General features: G+C 35.2%; 1 protein-coding gene across 1 annotated transcript in view; it reads left to right on the top strand.

Moving 5' to 3' along the window:
* LOC128240639 (hyccin-like) overlaps window positions 1-17873 on the top strand; it is a 71361-nt gene extending 53488 nt beyond the window's left edge. Inside the window, exons 6-11 of the mRNA XM_052957350.1 lie at window positions 4227-4307; window positions 6527-6741; window positions 7387-7635; window positions 10938-11025; window positions 14118-14277; window positions 16272-17873. Of these exons, the coding sequence (XP_052813310.1) occupies window positions 4227-4307; window positions 6527-6741; window positions 7387-7635; window positions 10938-11025; window positions 14118-14277; window positions 16272-16762 (1284 nt within the window). The 3' untranslated portion in view covers window positions 16763-17873. The remainder of the gene's footprint in view (window positions 1-4226; window positions 4308-6526; window positions 6742-7386; window positions 7636-10937; window positions 11026-14117; window positions 14278-16271) is intronic.
* The last annotated feature ends 303 nt before the right edge of the window (window positions 17874-18176 follow it).

Genomic DNA, 18176 nt, shown 5'->3' with positions numbered 1-18176 from the left:
AAAAGGAAGACGTGGTTTCAGCTTTTGCAAATACTGTACAGTAAAGTAAAAGTAAAGTAAAGTGTTTGTTTATTATAGTGTCACCCCTCTTAGTTAAGGGCCAGCACGTTGGGCTTATGAGACACCTACATTCGTGAACATCTTTACCCCGATTCCTTATCCCAAATGCCAGGCGCCTGGCAGGAAGGCAATCGGTACCCCCCGATTTAACTAGCTGCTGGGTTGGCAACCGGCCATGTCAGAACAAGCCCCTTGTGAGACTCGAACCTTCGACCTCCCGTTCCGTAGGCGGACGCCTTAACCACAAGGCCACGGAGATGGTGATATATTGTTTAAATTTTGTTAAGAGTTTAACATTTAATATTTGTGAATGGATCATATTACAAATTCACAAATATCACGACACATAAAAATAATAATTCACTAATGTCTTTTAAAGATTTAAAAGTGGCATCACAAATTCTAGACTTTGCAAAATGGGTCTAAAGGAAAAGAATCACTGAAGAAAGACCCTGCAAAATGATGGCAATGTACAGGAGTTTATATGCTGAATCAGACTTTTTTTTTTTTTTAATAGTTTCTTTGGCCAGTACTGTTTAGATAAAATTGCCCCTCGGTCAACTGTTGAGATATGCCCCATGGCCAACTAATAAGTTATGCCCTTGATCAACTGTGGTGCCCCTTTGCTCCCGGTTGAGTTATGCCCCTTGGCCAACTGTTGAGATATGCCCCTTGGCCAACTAATAAGTTATGCCCTTGATCAACTGTGGTGCCCCTTTGCTCACGGTTGAGTTATGTATGTCACTTGGCCAACTGTTGAGATATGACCCTTGGCCAACTAATAAGTTATGCCCTTGATCAACTGTGGTGCCCCTTTGCTCACGGTTGAGTTATGTCACTTGGCCAACTGTTGAGTGATGCCCCTTGGCTCACAGTTGTGTTATGTCACTTGCCTGTTATACCTCTTGGTTGACTATAGCAGTTTTTTTTCCTTGGACGACTTAAGAAAAATGCCCTTGGCCAACTATCACGTTATGCCAACATACCAACTGTAAGTTATGACCATTTGGTCGACTGTAATGAGATGCCCCTTGGTCAACTGTAAAGTTATACCCTTTTACCAATTGTTAGTTATGTCTTTTTTGGTTATCTTTAATAAGATGCCCTTTGGTCAACTGTCAAGTTATGGCCAACTGCTAGTTATAATATCTCTTGGTCAATTGTTGAGTTATGTTCCCATGCCAAATTTGGAGTGATGACCTTTGGAAACTTCTGGAATTATGTCCCTTGGCCAAATGCTGAGTTGTGCACCTTGGCCAAATGTTGAGTTATGCCCCTTGGTCAATTTTTGAGTTATCCCTTGGCCAACTGTTGAGTTATATCCCTTGGCAGACTGTTGAGTTTTGCCCCTTGGTCAATTATTGAGTTATGCACCTTGGCCAAATTTGGAGTGATGTCCTTTGGAAACTTCTTGAGTTATATCCCTTGGCCAACTGTTGAGTTATGCCCCTTGGTCAATTGTTGAGTTACATGCCCAGGCCAACTGTTGAGTTATGCCCCTTGGTCAATTGTTGATTTATATTCCTTGGCAAACTGTCAAGTTATGCCCCTTGGTCAATTGTTGAGTTATATCCCTTGGCCAACTGTTGAGTTATATCACTTGGTCAGTTGTTAAGTTATATCCCTTGACAAACTGTTGAGTTATGTCCCTTTGCCAACTGTAAGTTATGTCACATTGCCAACTTTTGAGTTATACCCCTTGGTCAACTGTTGAGTTATGCACCTTGGTAAACTGAAAGTTATCCTCATGGTCAATTGTTAAGTTATGTCACACTGCCAAATGTTGAGTTATGCCCCTTGGTCAACTGTTGAGTTATGTCTCTTGGCCAACTGTTAATATATATCCCTTGGTCAACTGTTGAGTTATGCACCTTTGCAAACTGTTAGTTATCCTCATGGTCAATTGTTAAGTTGTGTCACATTGCCAACTCATGAGTTATGCCCCTTTGTTAACTTTTGAAAAAAAGTTATGGTCATCAATCATTTTAATATTATCATTGACTGGCCACAGACATTCTTGAGTTGTGGCTCTAAAAAATGAAGTGTCTGTAATTGCTTATAATGTACTGATAGATCCGTATAAGGGGCATAAAATGGTCCTTTCGTAGCTGTCATGGTTTCCTTTGTAGCGTTCATGGTTTATGGTCGACAGTATACATGTACTAATAGAGCCTTGTTCCATAGTGATGCAGCAATAAACTCCAATCTTCCTCCTACAAAAAGGAATAATCTCCTATTAACATGGTCAGTTGTTCTCTGGAGAACGGCTAAATCACTGTAATTATATTATAGAACATGAGATCGACAAGTTTTTTTGCACTGCAATACTATTAAGCGCATGGCTAGGGTGTATAAGATTGAATTGTTAGAGTGACAGATAGCGTGCCGATCTTTCCTTTGCAACTGATGATATTTTCTCGGAATGTAATCTCTTTTTATAAATCAAGAATTTCTGTCGTTCTGCTGGCGCCATATTTTATAAAATTGTCATGGTATCATATTCCGACTTTTGTAATTAAAGAATATTTATGTAATTATTTCTTTCGAGAAATATAACTTAGAAACCATAAACATAATGTTAAGGATAATGAGGGACGGTGGACTGAGATGTCTGCACCAGACCAGAGGACTTAAAATGTTAAAAAGGCAACATTATGCTTAACAATATTAGAGACTATTTTTGCCCAACAGTTGAAGCCAGGAATTATGAACATTTTAATTCCCCAAGCTAATTAGAATATAATCCTTTGGTACAAACAACATTGTAACATTTTAATAGACACACCTAACTAAAAAAATAATAGAATTGTTGACCGGGTGCCGTATTCAATAAAAGAACTTAAATTTAAGATAAGAAACTAAGTGTTTTGATTGGCCTGTATATTTAACTGACCAATAAGCTGAATTGAATCACAGAGGCATATCTAAGGATAAGGATTAAATCAATATTAAATCGTCTCCATGGCCTAGTGGTTTAGGCATCCGCCTACAGAGCCAGGAGGTCGTGGGTTCAATCCCTGGCGGCGTCATACCGAAGGACATAAATGTTAGTACAAGTCGCATGGTACTCAGCATTTAAAGGGTAGTGCTTGGAAAAGTGGTGTACTCAGTACTTGTTCACCCCAGGAAAGTTGTATCCCATGTATCGGTGCTTTACACCGAGCACGTTAAAGAACCAAGAGGTCTCTTCACCCGCATCTTTTGTATCTCACTCTGTTTCTTTAAGTCTTCCAATGTCTGGATTTGGCTGCGAATTGCTGTCACTTCTAACTCATGTCACTTATGGCATTTAAACCCATTTTAAAGTGGTGATGGTGTCACGGCGGGGTCAAGCCATAATGCAGCCAATGGGCATGAGCAGACCTTGATAAACTCAAATAAAGAAGAAAAAAAAACAATATTAAACACCGGCCCTAGCTGTAACATGAATTTCAATAGCCTATAAGTATTAGTTTTTATTTGTAAATCATTACATTACATTATCACGGGAAAACTAAGTGAGTTCTTGTTACATCTATGGATATCCTGCTGAAATCGGATTAAGACCGCCCACAATTATAACCTACTATGTTAAATGAAATAATATAATGAAGGAATCAAAGTTCATGTGCATTTGTACATCCAGCGTTATCACATGACTAATACTTCTCTCCATTGGTTTAACTGTGAAGTATCGGAGCGGGTCAGTGTCATGTCAATTATTGAGTGACATAATACAGATTAATGGATCAGTTATAACTTTGAAAAATCCAAGCTTGTAAATGGTCAGTAAAATTGTTAAAAGATATTCACAAAAGATTATGCCACTTGTAATATTCCCATTAATAATGTGTAGCAAGGCCAATAACTCTGGCTAAAATTATCCATATCTCTGGCTAAAATTATGCATATCTCTGGCTAAAATTACCCATAACTCTGGCTAAAATTACCCTTAACTCTGGCTAAAATTACCCATAACTCTGGCTAAAATTACCCATAACTCTTGCTAAAATTATCCATAACTGGCTAAAATTACCCATAACTCTGGCTAAAATTACCCTGAACTCTTGCTAAAATTATATTTGAGTTTATTTGCTGACTGAAAAACCATCAATCCTGGCATCCCCTTTCTATTCCCTTTTTTATGACTCCATTCCCTTATCAGATGTAATAATCTTGTTTTTCAGGAGACATGCAACCCGGATGGTTCCCCAAAGGTCAAGCTGTTCAGGGTACCGGTACTTTCAAAGGCCTCCATATACCATGAGGTAAGTCTTAACTCAGAAAGGTCTTGTTAGTTAGTACTAAATCATTTAAGCTGAATTGTAAATACAGCTTGCCTATCACTGGAGTCTAAAGCCCATTTCACAGTGGTTCCGTAAAACTTGGAAGAAATTTGGTAGTTAAAGACACGTGGCGAATGATCACACGACAATCAAATTATGTTAAAATTCCTGCTAGTAAACAATGATGTCCGTTGCAGAATGCATAATCTTCTGTAAAGTTACCTATAACTTTCAAAAAGTTCAACATAGGATCACTCTTCACGTGCTTTTTTGCATTCTCAATGCAAACTTTCAATCTATTTGAGAAGTTTCCTTCAAACTGTTTTTCAAAAGGACATGTTCTAGTTTTGTACATTGTAGATTAGGGCAATAAACGATCTTCATCAGCTTTTATAATTTGATGAATACTGTTAATGTTAATGTAAATATTATGTGCTAAATAGATGTACTGTTTATATGTTATTTTTTCAACTATAAAGCAGAACTGTCCATCGTCTTTTAATTAGCGGCCTGAAATTGAATCATAACAAAAAAAAAAAAAATTATCGCCCAGTTAGTTATGTTAAACATTAAGTAACATGAAGCAAAGCAATAAAATATTTAACTATTATTTAAAAAAAAAAAAACGGCAATTTTTAAAAAAAAATCATAAATATGATACAAAGTTGATTATTTTTTCTGATTGATTAAAAGCTAGCTCCATGGTCAATGCTATACTTGTTTCCACTTAAAATATCATGATACAAAGCTGATTAAATTTTCGACTACAATTCTAAAATTGATCAAAGCCTAGCTAGATGCTCAATGCTAATCATTTCCATTTACTTGTAATCAGTATTTTCCTAGAGTTTTTCCCCGGGATATTTGTCTTCCAACTTCAAGACTTCAAATATTTCTCTCTGCAAGTTAGCGAGGAGTTAGACATAGGAGTTTCGGTAAAGTAATCTCTAACCACACTCCATATATCAAGGAGCCAGTAATTTTCTGCCTCTAAATTATATATGATGCTGAACCAATCCAATTTTCACTTCAAATTAACCAATAAATCTTCCAATGATGAAAAAGAAAGAAGAAAAGGCGAACAGTCCGTTTTTCTTCTGCCAAAATCTTTAAACCAGTCAAGAAAAATGAGTCTGTGTCATGCAGGTGATCTTTTGGACTAAAAATCAATCTGAGAGTTACTAATTTAGGCTTCATTTCTTGGCTAATTTAGTTAGCTATATTATACTCCTCCAATTTGCACATACCTACGCCTACTCTTTTATGCCACAAATGACATAATAAATGATTTCAAAATCCCTTAACACAAAATCCTCTCTACATTGAATGTTGATGTTTTTGTCCACCATCATCTTCTTTGCCTTAAATAACAGTTATAATATAGTTCAAAAGACTGTAAAAGACAAAAAAAGAATTTCCACAAAGTTGTTTTCCAATTTGCTCTTTCCTCCTTCGGTTGGGGGGCATACATTGTTTCCTGTGATAGTCTTGTTAAGTTATAACCTTTGGTAAACTAAGATATGGTGGACAGAGACTTTTTGCAGGGATTTCGTTCATTGTCAACATCATTGTCGAACCATTTTGAGTTATATTTATACATATAATACCTTTACCTAGAGTCGAACCCCGTTGACTGGAACTCCATGGGATGGCGAAAAAAAACATTAAGTCTCGGAAAATTTTAGCCAAACAGGAATGCTTACCTTCAGTATATAGAGATTGGTCCTTAACATCCAGTTGGAGCCAACGAGTAATTCGAGCCAAGCGAGTTAGAGCCAACAGGGTTTGACTGTATAGAGTTTGACTGTATAGGGTTTGACTGTATAGGGTTTGACTGTATAGGGTTTGACTGTACAGGGTTTGACTGTACAGGGTTTGACTGTACAGGGTTTGACTGTACAGGGTTTGACAGGGTTTGACTGTACAGGGTTTGACTGTACAGGGTTTGACTGTACAGGGTTTGACTGTACAGGGTTTGACTGTACAGGGTTTGACTGTATAGGGTTTGACTGTACAGGGTTTGACTGTACAGGGTTTGACTGTACAGGGTTTGACTGTACAGGGTTTGACTGTATAGGGTTTGACTGTACAGGGTTTGACTGTACAGGGTTTGACTGTATAGGGTTTGACTGTATAGTAGTTTCTGTTATAAGAAATGAGTGTACAACTACATATCGGCCTAAAGAGATGTTCTATTTTAGCCACAAGCGCTCAGCACATCCCCTCTATCGGAATCCACACTTAGACGTTTTAATGCGGAGCAGTCCGAGCATCGTGATGGCCCACACCCCCAGTTTGAAGCAGTCAATGGTCAGAATCGACACAGCATTCTGGCTTACCTAATACAGTGTTACCATAACAACATCTCTGTTCTGTCTGCAAGATCTCATAGAATTTTCTGCAAAATGTGCTCCAGGTAACATTATACACATTATGCTCCAGGGAAACATTATATACATTATACGCCAGGTAATATTGTATAACATGTGCTCCAGGTAACATTGTATAAAATGTGCTCCAGATAACATTAATAAATACAATATGCTCAAGGTAACATTGTATAAAATGTGCTCCAGATAACATTAATAAATACAATATGCTCCAGGTAACATTGTATAAAATATGCTCCAGATAACATTAATAAAAACAATATGCTCCAGGTAACATTGTATAAAATGTGCTCCAGATAACATTAATAAATACAATATGCTCAAGGTAACATTGTATAAAATGTGTTCCAGGTCAAATGATATTTATAAACATTGCCTACTTTGAGAGGGACAGTGCATTGTGTCAATCAAAGCTCCTCTGTCGGTACTTTTATGAAAAAGATATTAATTTTAAAATTGTTTAAAACCATTTGTCTCTCAGTTTATTGAATGGATTTCCAGTATTCGGAATGCTATGGAATTATGGTCATTGAAATATAATTCTGAATGTCAATTTGCCTGAAATGGCATTTTGAATGTAAAGGGAAGTAAAAAAAAAAAAAAAGAGGATTGATTCATGAACTCTCATAATGGCTGCATCAAAACAAAGGGAAGTAATTTATTCTTTTCAGGATAGTTACAACAGGGTTTCACACATTGATACCAGATGATGAGGATGACCTTGTTCGAACAACGGCAACTCTTCATGAGGCTGCAAGACGGATAAACCAAATTGGAGATATTGACGCTGATAGACGGTTAAGTCAAACTGCTGGATTGGACCCAGCCAAGCGGATAAACCAAACTGGGGAATTAGATCCACGTATAAGTGTCAGTCCTGCTCTATTAATAGACATGCTGACATGTTTGTATTTTATCATGTAAGTTTAGGTGATTTGACATTAACATGTAGTTTTATAGTAAAGCCATATCAAGTAGATTCTATTTTTAGCAGCTGAGGAATCAACCTACTCAGCAAGTCAAACAAAAACTTAAGAAAGGTGCTATTGAAACCTCATATTTATTAGAAGATATCTAGTGCTCATCGTAGTAAAACAAAGCAGCCGGTCACGTTAATCTGATGAATAAAGATCTAATTATAAAGTGATGTCACTTTTATTGGTTAGTTTTTGGTATGTGTGAATGACAAACCAGGTATGTGTATTACAATTTTTACTGTCTTGTGGTTTTGGACCGAAAATGTTTTAAAAAAAATGAACACATTTCAGACATAGTTTTTAACTATTTGCGGTTACTAAAATTGGTCTGGCATGGTTCGAATCAGTCCAGACCGGCAAATTGTTGGTTTTAGAACCCCAGGTCAAAGCCATATTTAGTGATGTCATCATTGACTAATTATTAGAGCATCATGGTTAATCTTATATGTTGGCTTTAATAACAATACAATAAGTTGTATAGGATATTACCATTAAGTTAAGTCACTTAGAGCTGAAGTCCTTGTTTACAATGTGTATTAGAATTAATCCAATCTTTTGGCTGAAATGTTACCTTTGTTCCACTTTAGTATAGGTTGTAGAAATGTTTGCCATATAATACTGTGTATAGGACACACTTTTTAACCTGAGATTTGTTTTTTTAAAAACCTGCATCCTATATATAGTATAAGGATCTGACTCTTTTTCGCAGTGCATTTCCGGGTGAATTTTCTTTAGTAGAGAAATAAATGGAAGAAAATGTGTTTGTTTGCATATCAAACTTTAAAGAGACGCTACTACCATTGATTGATGATTTTAGATAATTCGGCAGTGGAAAATTTGATATGGTTAGCATCAGCAGACAAAAACAAGTAAACGTAGTTTCTGTTTTACTTTAGTGCCGATATTGTAGATGGATAGATGGAATTAACATAGTATGTTTCTAGTATTAAAATAATAATAAACATGCATATTGTGACGATGAATCATTGTGCACTGTCAATGTGTGAAGTTGTTAAAAACTCCCTCTGTCTTGCTATGGTAACATACAAAGTACAAAATGTTGCAATGGCAGTGTTGTTTGTCGCGGCATGTGTTGGTAATACTTCAAGGTTGATAACATTTACATAAAATATACAGCTGTTACTTTTACAATTCGCAACAACATAGAGCCACATCAGGATTGTTATTTTATTATTAATATACATTTGTGCTGTACTATTTAATAACCTTTGCCATTTTCACAATACAATAAAACTACAAATCAAATATGGTGGCTGCTGATTTGGGCATTTTCTTTATGGGTTTATTTTCTCTATGGTATTAAGGCTGTTTTTTTATTTTTCATTTTTTGTTTTGCCTGCGTCCTATCTATGGTAGCATCCTATACACAGTATAATATGATATGTATTACAAATAAAACAAATATATTCTAAGGAAGTTACACCAATCCCAAGAACAAGTCAAATAAATTGTAACTTACATGTATTTACTGTAATAACCAACTTAAATAAAAACAAGAATATCACTGGAAATGATAGATGCTCCCCATATACCTATTTTCTATGTGAAGGCAGAAACTCTATTACAAACTGATCATTAAAATTGAAATATGGCCATCATGGCGCCATATATGGATCTATTCAAGTCACGTAGACTAATAAAGGGAATACAGTGCATGAAATTCTTTGCTCTGAGTGGTTTGTTTAAGGTGATAAACATTAAACAGCACTGGCATCCAGTAACTTTGTTTTGAAATTACCTGATAAATAAGTTGTTGACTTGATACAGACTTATGAATCAGCACAATTTAATGGCAAAACTGTTTTCTTTGATCTGTTTCTCATACAAATTAATAAAAACAATACTGCATTAACAATTCGCTGCTTTCAAGGATTGCTTTAAAAGCAGCTTAATTAGAGTTTATTGGCTAAATAAACTATTGCAAATTGAAACAGAATTTCCTAAAATTTATTTTAATTTCATGAATCTGTGTGTCATAAATTGCCTTCCATAATTTCTTCTGATAGAATATAATTTGAAATCTTAACATAAACAAATGTGGAATGATGTCATGCTGAGTTACGTTTAAAATAATTGAAATTCACAAGAAGCAATTGCACGAAATTGTCACAGCAAGATTTTTTAATTCCTACTTTGTGTAATTTGTGAGCAATTTTCTGAGTAGAAAGGCAATAATTAAGTAAGTGCTTGGTGTTTTGAAGAAGGTTGGAACCAAAATAAACTATCTGAAAGCTATGTGATTTCAGTCTGTTTATTGTAAATGCATCTCAATTTTTAGTCATTATTTTGATTTAAGAATAAATTACGCTTTGATCATTTCAACAAAACAAAAATATTTTATTCTACAATTTTTTACTGACAAATTACCGGCAAATATTTTTCTGCCATGTAAAATGAGAAGAATAAGATAAAAATGCTGGAAAATGAAGGACAAACAAATTGAGTTTCGAAGAAATACAAAATTGTTAAATGACTTTCTGTTTAATGGAAACTACGTAGAAAATAAAAAAAATGTCTTTGATCAAAGTATAGCACTTTATGCAACAGGAATTATTATTACACTGTTGTTCGTTGTTATTTTAATGTATCATGTTCAACGTAATGATGTTTGTCATGATACCTTTAAAGCTTCTGATCTGATTCAGAGAAATTACTAATGCATGAAAAAGCAAGAGCATTCACAATAATACAATGAAATCTACAGGGACAAACTCAGTAGTCAAACAATTTTAAAAACAAACTCTGTTTAGGGGCACAAGTCGAGGGCCCAAACGACAACGAACTTCCTGAGAAAAAGGAAAAAGAAATGTTATTCATTTAATTGTTCACAGCCTCATCTATTCATATTCAATGAACGATATTTTATCTCTTGTCACTCATGAGCATTCTATGAATCAGGGCCAGTTTTCAATATTGATCCTATCCTTATCATAGTCATGCCTCAGTGATTCCATTCAGCCTATTGGTCAGCTAAATATATACAGGCCAATCAAAACACTTAGTTTCTTATCTTAAATTTAATTTCAATCTAAGTTGCTAATAATATTGAATACAGACCCAAAATTGCTAGATTGTTTGAATGCTTGTAAAATTTAAAAAAACAAAACAATGGTGGTCATCTATTCAAATTATTTTCAGGAAATTGACAAAGAATTATGCTTCTTTCTTTATGTTTGTCTCCATAATTACCTGTCGTCTCTCAGCAGTTATTTCCCTTTTTTCAGGTTTAATGGCCAGGCAGGCCCCGGGGCTCAAGCTGTGGTGGATATTCATTATCGGGCGTGTTACGAACTGTTACCTGATGTCTTACTGGTTGGTATAGTATATTATTTCAAGCTCCCTCCAGTAATAAGACTGTAATGCATATTATAATCTTATAATAACTATTATTATATCATACTGTAACTTAATTTCAAAACACCTCGGCAATACTTTATCCACGTGCAGCAAACAACCGAGGTGTTATCAATGGTCACTTGAGCTTATCAGCTCGGGCACTGGAAGGTAACTTGTAATAGTATATTATTTCAAGCTCCTTCGCGTGTCCCTCACATATAAGTAAATGCACAGAATGATGATTAAGCTATTTTGGAATTTGATAACATTGATGTACTGCCATTGCTTCGGAGATTTCTGTAGAGTTGTCCTGCAAAATCTTGATTCATACCTAAAAAAATAATAAAGATGAGAGAGGTCTAGTGGTTAAGGTCTCTGCCGCTCACCCAAGTAGTTGTTGCTTTGAGACCCACCAGGCTGAAAGTGGTCTTGTGTTGTGGGTCTCCTCCTCTCATGCAAGAGGTTGATTGTTCGAGACCCACCTTGGTGAGAGCGGTCTAGTGGTGAATGTCTTCCCCTCTGATTCAGGTTATTGGTTGGTTAACGCCCCACCAGGATGAGAGTGGTCTTACGTGGTAATTAAAGGTGTCATTTTGACAAAGAAAATACACTCAGAAAAAGTTTTTCAATAAAGACAGTTTAAGTTTTGATTGCTGTCCCATTATAATTACTTATACGACTACACCCCCAGCATTGAAAAAGTGTCTTCTCACGGTTGTAAGCGGACCCTGCATGAGTATTTTGAGTAATGCCACTAGCCGATAAATTGCATTTAGAAAGGCCATGATAATAATCTAATGTTTCGGAAAAATATTTCTATTTATCTATTTATAAATCTGTATTTATTTATTAATTTATAATGCATTTATTTGCTCACTAATATATGCAATACACTTATCATCACCTCGGACAAAATTGGTGTTCGTTCTAGCGAAATGGCTTCTTACGTCTGTAAGAGGACACTTCGGAAGAAAAACTTATATAAACTGTATTTATTACAAAGACAGTAGTCTGTTTGCCTTAAAGCTCACTTAATAAGATAACCCACATATTATAATTCTTTGGCAAATTATAATAAACAAACAAATAAGGCAAATATATCTCCTCATTATTTTCGCCCTAGTGTTGTGTAAATAGTTGAACATTGTAATTGACCATTAACTGAGCTTAAAACCACAAACAGTTTCCCTGAGGGGGATGGTGGGGGAGGTATGATGCGTATTATAAAAGTTAAGTGAACAACTGGGAAACAAACAATGTGTAAAGATAGCCTTAAGACCTTGCTTTTTTCTTGCAAATCTTAATCCTTCCCGGAAATGACAGAGTGCTCTCTAAATGGAGGCTTTATCAGAAAATTCTAGCATGTAATTTGATAAGCGGTGTCTCTGAAGACAGTAATTTGATTGAAATTGGCAAGCTAATTCTATTATTTTGGCTTCAGAATTTATTGTTTCTCATGTTAGAAATTAAGTGAGGTTTGTTACACACAATAGTCTAACCTTAAGACGCAAATATTAGATTTCCTTTTGAACCAAACATGACCAAGTATTCCCTGTTTATGGTGTTTGGATTTTTGTCCTTGTTTAGCTTTTCTGCTCATACAGTCAAGGTTACTGCCATGCTACTGAGTCTGTATTTACTGACAACTCCAGGCACTGAGTCTGCATTCACTGACATTTCAAGGCACTGAGTCTGTATTCCCTGACATCTCCAGTCCCTGAGTCTGTATTCACTGACATTTCGAGGCACTGAGTCTGCATTCACTGACATCTCCAGTCACTTAGTCTGTATTCACTGACATTTCGAGGCACTGAGTCTGCATTCACTGACATCTCCAGTCACTGAGTCTGCATTCACTGACATCTCCAGGCACTAAGTCTGCATTCACTGACAACTCCAGTCACTGAGTCTGCATTCACTGACATCTCCAGGCACTGAGTCTGCATTCACTGACATCTCCAGGCACTGAGTCTGCATTCACTGACATCTCCACGCACTGAGTCTGCATTCACTGGTATCTCCAGGCACTGAGTGTGCATTCACTGACATCTCCAGGCACTGAGTCTGCATTCACTGACATCTCCAGGCACTGAGTCTGTATTCACTGACATCTCCAGGCACTGAGTCTGCATTCACTGACATCTCCAGGCACAGAGTCTGTATTCACTGGCATCTCCAGGCACTGAGTCTGTATTCACTGACATCTCCAGGCACTGAGTCTGTATTCACTGACATCTGCACGCACTGAGTCTTTTTTTACTGACATCTCGAGGTACTGAGTCTGTATTTCCTGACATCTCCAGTCACTGAGTCTGTATTTCCTGACATCTCCAGTCACTGAGTCTGCATTCACTGACATCTCGAGGCACTAAGTCTGCATTCACTGACATCTCCAGGCACTAAGTCTGCATTCACTGACTTCTGCAAACATCTTCATTTTTTTGTTCAATCTTTATTAAGAAGAGCAAAAGGGATAAAATTGGCCAGAAACATGTGTGTTGCAAATACAATGTCTAGCAAATATTTACTCATTTTCTGTCAAAAATAACTGCATTTATGAAAATTTGCTTTTTTGGGCCTAAAACTAAGACCCAATATGTCAATATTGACCCTGCATGTTGTCATGAAAACATGATGCATATGGCAACTGTGTTCCGGCTGGTTACTTGTCCGGGAGGTGGTCAATGTAATCGATAGTAACAAACAACTTTTTGGCTGATTGTTCAGACTTTTATGAAAGTTAACTAAGTTTTTACCCTCATCATTATTAACTTTCAAATTGTTACTGCTCTTGAAGTTTAATGATACACTTGTGATCTGCACAAGGAAAACCCTCGCAAGCCAGTCAGACAATGGACCAAATTGATATAGATTTATTTACGTTAATTTATGGCCCATTGTACATATCTATGTTAACGGTCAAATTGGTTTGAGCCCCACTAGGATGTTAGGAAAGGAATTCGTTGCTGGAAAAAGCTCAGGGCAGCCAGACCAGGAGGACCAATCAGATTAAATCTTGTTCTGTCACCTGCATTGTAAGCCAATCATAAGTTAAATTTATATTTTAGGTAACCAATGCTATTAGGAATTCCCTACGGGAAAACCCCTCAGGGCAGCCAGATGATGGACCAATCGGATTGAGTCTTGCTCTGTCACCAGCTTCTTCAAACTACACACTGTCAAAGACAGCCATAACAAATGCATCATTCAGGGCTAAAAAGTTACCAGGTAAGAATTATTTTTATATACAGATATTTTATGGAGACTCTGGTCTTACTTGGGAAACTGTAATACTGTTAAGTTGTACTATTTATATTGAGTATACATCTAAGTGAAGTATTGTGTAAGTTATAATGAAATAATTATTAAAGCTGCACTGACACAGATTTACCATTTTTACAACTTTTTTTTATTTTTTGTCTTGGAAAGGGCAAATTTTTGCATAGATATCTGCAAACCAATGATATAAGATTGCTGACAAAAATCAGATCTGAGATTTTCATATTTCCGTTCGAAAATTAATGTTTTATGGCTTAAACCGTGACCAACGGTTTAAGAAAAATGCATAAAACATCAATTTTTGAACTTAAAAATCTGCGATCTTATTTTTTTTTCAGCAGTCTTATATAACTGGTTTTCATGGATTTTTGCCAAAAAACGGCTCGTTCCAAGAGAAAAGTTTTCAAAACTTTCATTCTGTGCGAGTGCAGATTTAACATTCATCATTAACACTGTGTAAAAGTTCCTTTCCCAACTATTTCTATTTTCAAGTCATGAAATTAAAATGCTTGTTTTCTAGTAAGCCAGCTTAAACGTGTATATTACATGGGTGAAAACATTCAGTTAAAGCTGCACTCTCACAGATTGAACGTGTTGACAACTTTTTTTTATTTTTTGTCTTGGAACGAGCCAATTTTTGCAAAAATCCATGGAAACTAGTCATATATGAATGCTGACAAAAAATAAGGTCCCAGATTTTTATATTTAAGTTCAAAAATTGATGTTTTATGCATTTTTCTTAAATGGTTTAAGCCATAAAACAATAATTTTCCAACAGAAATATGAAAATCTACAATCTGATTTTTTGTCAACAATCTTTAATATATTTTTGGTTTGCAGATATTTACACAAAAATTTGCTCTTTCAAAGAAAAAAGATAAAAAAAAAGTTGTAAAAATGGTAAATCTGTGAGAGTGCAGCTTTAAATAATCATACTGTACATATGTCGGTGGTGTGTTTTTTGCATAACATTAACAAAAGTAAGAAGTACCTTAAAATGGATATTAATGGCTGATGTTACAACATGAGGTCAAGCCCTAAACTCGGCTAACCCTCCTACTCAAACTAAATTTTCAAGATTTACTGGATTGGGATTTTTGACCATGTGTATTTAAGAAATATATGAAAGGGATAGGTTTACAAAGATTCATTTTCAGACCAAGTTTTGCCGAAGATAACAGAAAATATTACCGCTTGCATACTTTTGTGATCAAATATTATTGTTATCTAATATCTAAATGTAATCAAAATGTGTTCACCAGACAATTTGTTTAACCTTGATTTAAACAAACAACGACAAAAAACATGCTCAAAATATGAACATGAGGATTGCTGCCATTTTCCATGAGAATTATGGAAAAATTGAATATGACCTCATATCTTAGCATATTTTTTCTTAATTCATACCACTTACTATAAAATTATACAAATGCATAGGAAATGTAAATTAAAGGCCAAATTTTAAAGCTGGTGATGCAGGAATAGCAACGTATAATTTGGTAAAGCAACGGCCACTCAGAAAAAAATTATTAAAGCAGATCTCAAAGTCATGAAAAATCTCAAAAACACCACTCTTTTACAATCTGTACCAAAATCTTTCTTCATTGTTTGTTCGATAAGAAAATATAATTATTAATTTGCATCAATTAAGTTTTGTGTTTTCTTTTTAATATAATTATATTTCAAACACCACAATGGCTTTTGTTGTTTTTTTGGAGAATAATTGAAGCAAAAAATTACCCTTTGTGAAATTTCTCCATTTAAGGCCTTTCTTTATGTCTAATGCAAATATCAATTATGTCGGTCAATCTCTTTTCACAAATGTGCCAAACACAACAACAAAAATATATTTCAGTTAATCCTTTGTTTACTTTTACAGAAACAAAAAAGAATGTCAGTGAAAGATTAAATATCCCCTGCACTAATTATGTTTTCTTCTTCAGATGATATTCCTGTGCAGCCAGATGAATCTGGCAAATTACCAACGATTTCAGAAGATGATACATCTTCTAAGACGAAGACATCAAAGACGAAACAAGCGAAAAAAGACAAAACTGGGGACCGCTCCAAGGCTAAGGAAAGCCGCACTAATTCTGGCATGAATAATTCGATAATAAGCATTAGCGATCAGTCCAGTGATAACTTAACTGTAGCCGTCATCAAAGGCCAACAACGGAATTCCGTAGATAGCATTGAAATGGCAGGTTTTATTAAAACTAAAGAAACAACTTCGAATAAATCTAGAGATTCCATTGATGGAGGGTCATCACCCTTCATTGCCAAGCATGTGACAGCATCATCAGCAAAAACAGGTTCGGGAATGAAGACTAGTATTTCTAATAAAGACATAAAAAATGCAAAACAGACATCAGGACATTCTAGAAACTTGTCAGGAGATTCAGCTGCCTCCGAAAACCAGAGTACAGATCTTTAGTGTTCATTTGTTTAGTTTGTTATATGAATTTATGTACCAAATAAGTGCTTATCTCTCATCTAATGCATTTTGTATCACATATGGCATTGATATATTCATATAGTTAACAATTTGTTTCTGCTTGTTAATGTCATACTGTGTTTAATTCTGGGCAAAATGTTAACTTAGCATTAGAGATTATATTTGTATATCAATATTCAATTCAATATTTATTCAATTCAATATTTATTTGTTGACAGGTACTATGTACAACAGTAAACATAAGTTTGACTGACATGATTTTATATGTATTTTTTCTTACTAAATATTTGTTATGTCATTTGTAACATAACAATTTGATGAAGTTCCCCCAGGGTTTACTTTTTCCATGCAACTTAGTATTTAGACTACAGTAAAACTGCGGTCGTTCGAACAGGCGATCGTTCAAGAACTGGTGGTCCGTCGAGGTCGAAGCTTAGTCCCGAACATTATACCTTCTATTTTTAATAGATTTTATATAAAATATACTAAAGCTACATTGAAACCTTAATAAGTTGAGAAGTCTATGAAAAGAATTCCTTCTTGTCAATATGGCAAATGAGAAAGAACTCGTCAAACACCAAACAATATTTATTCTTTTTTCTTTTACATTTTCACATTTTGTATACAACAGCCTTTGAACATGTAAGTGATTTACACAACGCAATACATAATCAGTGTCAAAGTAAACAATCGGGTGACAACTTCAAACTTAACATACACTGAAAGACATGTCATAACAGACTGGAAAATGGAAACTTGGGTCATTCCAAACATCGGATCCCTCGAGGTTTTAACTCTGTGATCCTTGAGCGATTGCAGTTTTACTGTATAAGTTTTTCGTTTTGTATTATTTGTTTCCATATAATAATGTAAAGTATATATCATTTTGTAAGAGTAGGGGGTTGCCTTTAAAAACAACCATTAAACCTTTTATAGTATTTCTGATTAGCTGATGATGTATAAACACTGATATTAAAGTACTTTGACATCTTGCATGTAGGTTGTATGAAATTCCATTTGTTGTAAAACATGTTTTACAGTTCGCAGATTTAATGCATAAATACTATTAATAAAGTGAGGAAAGACTTAATTGTGTATCCTGTGGTTGATTTATTAATTTATATATGCAGGGCTTCAAACTGACCACATAGCATTCAAAACATGATTACGATCAAGTCAATTATGGGTGATCTGCCCCACATAAATATTTTTACTTGTACATTGAGGCATATATTGAGTCAATATAAACAGATTGGTCAGTAACCTACCAGGATTGGACATAAGCAGATTGGTCAGAAATCTGCCAGGATTGGACATCACTGACCATTGCCCAATTGTTGGGTCAATATATACAGATTGGTCAATAATCTACCAGGATTGGACATACATTTTA

The sequence above is a fragment of the Mya arenaria genome, chromosome 7, assembly GCF_026914265.1.
Source record: "Mya arenaria isolate MELC-2E11 chromosome 7, ASM2691426v1".
Classification (NCBI taxonomy): domain Eukaryota; kingdom Metazoa; phylum Mollusca; class Bivalvia; order Myida; family Myidae; genus Mya; species Mya arenaria.
This window is presented reverse-complemented; position numbering and strand designations above follow the sequence as displayed.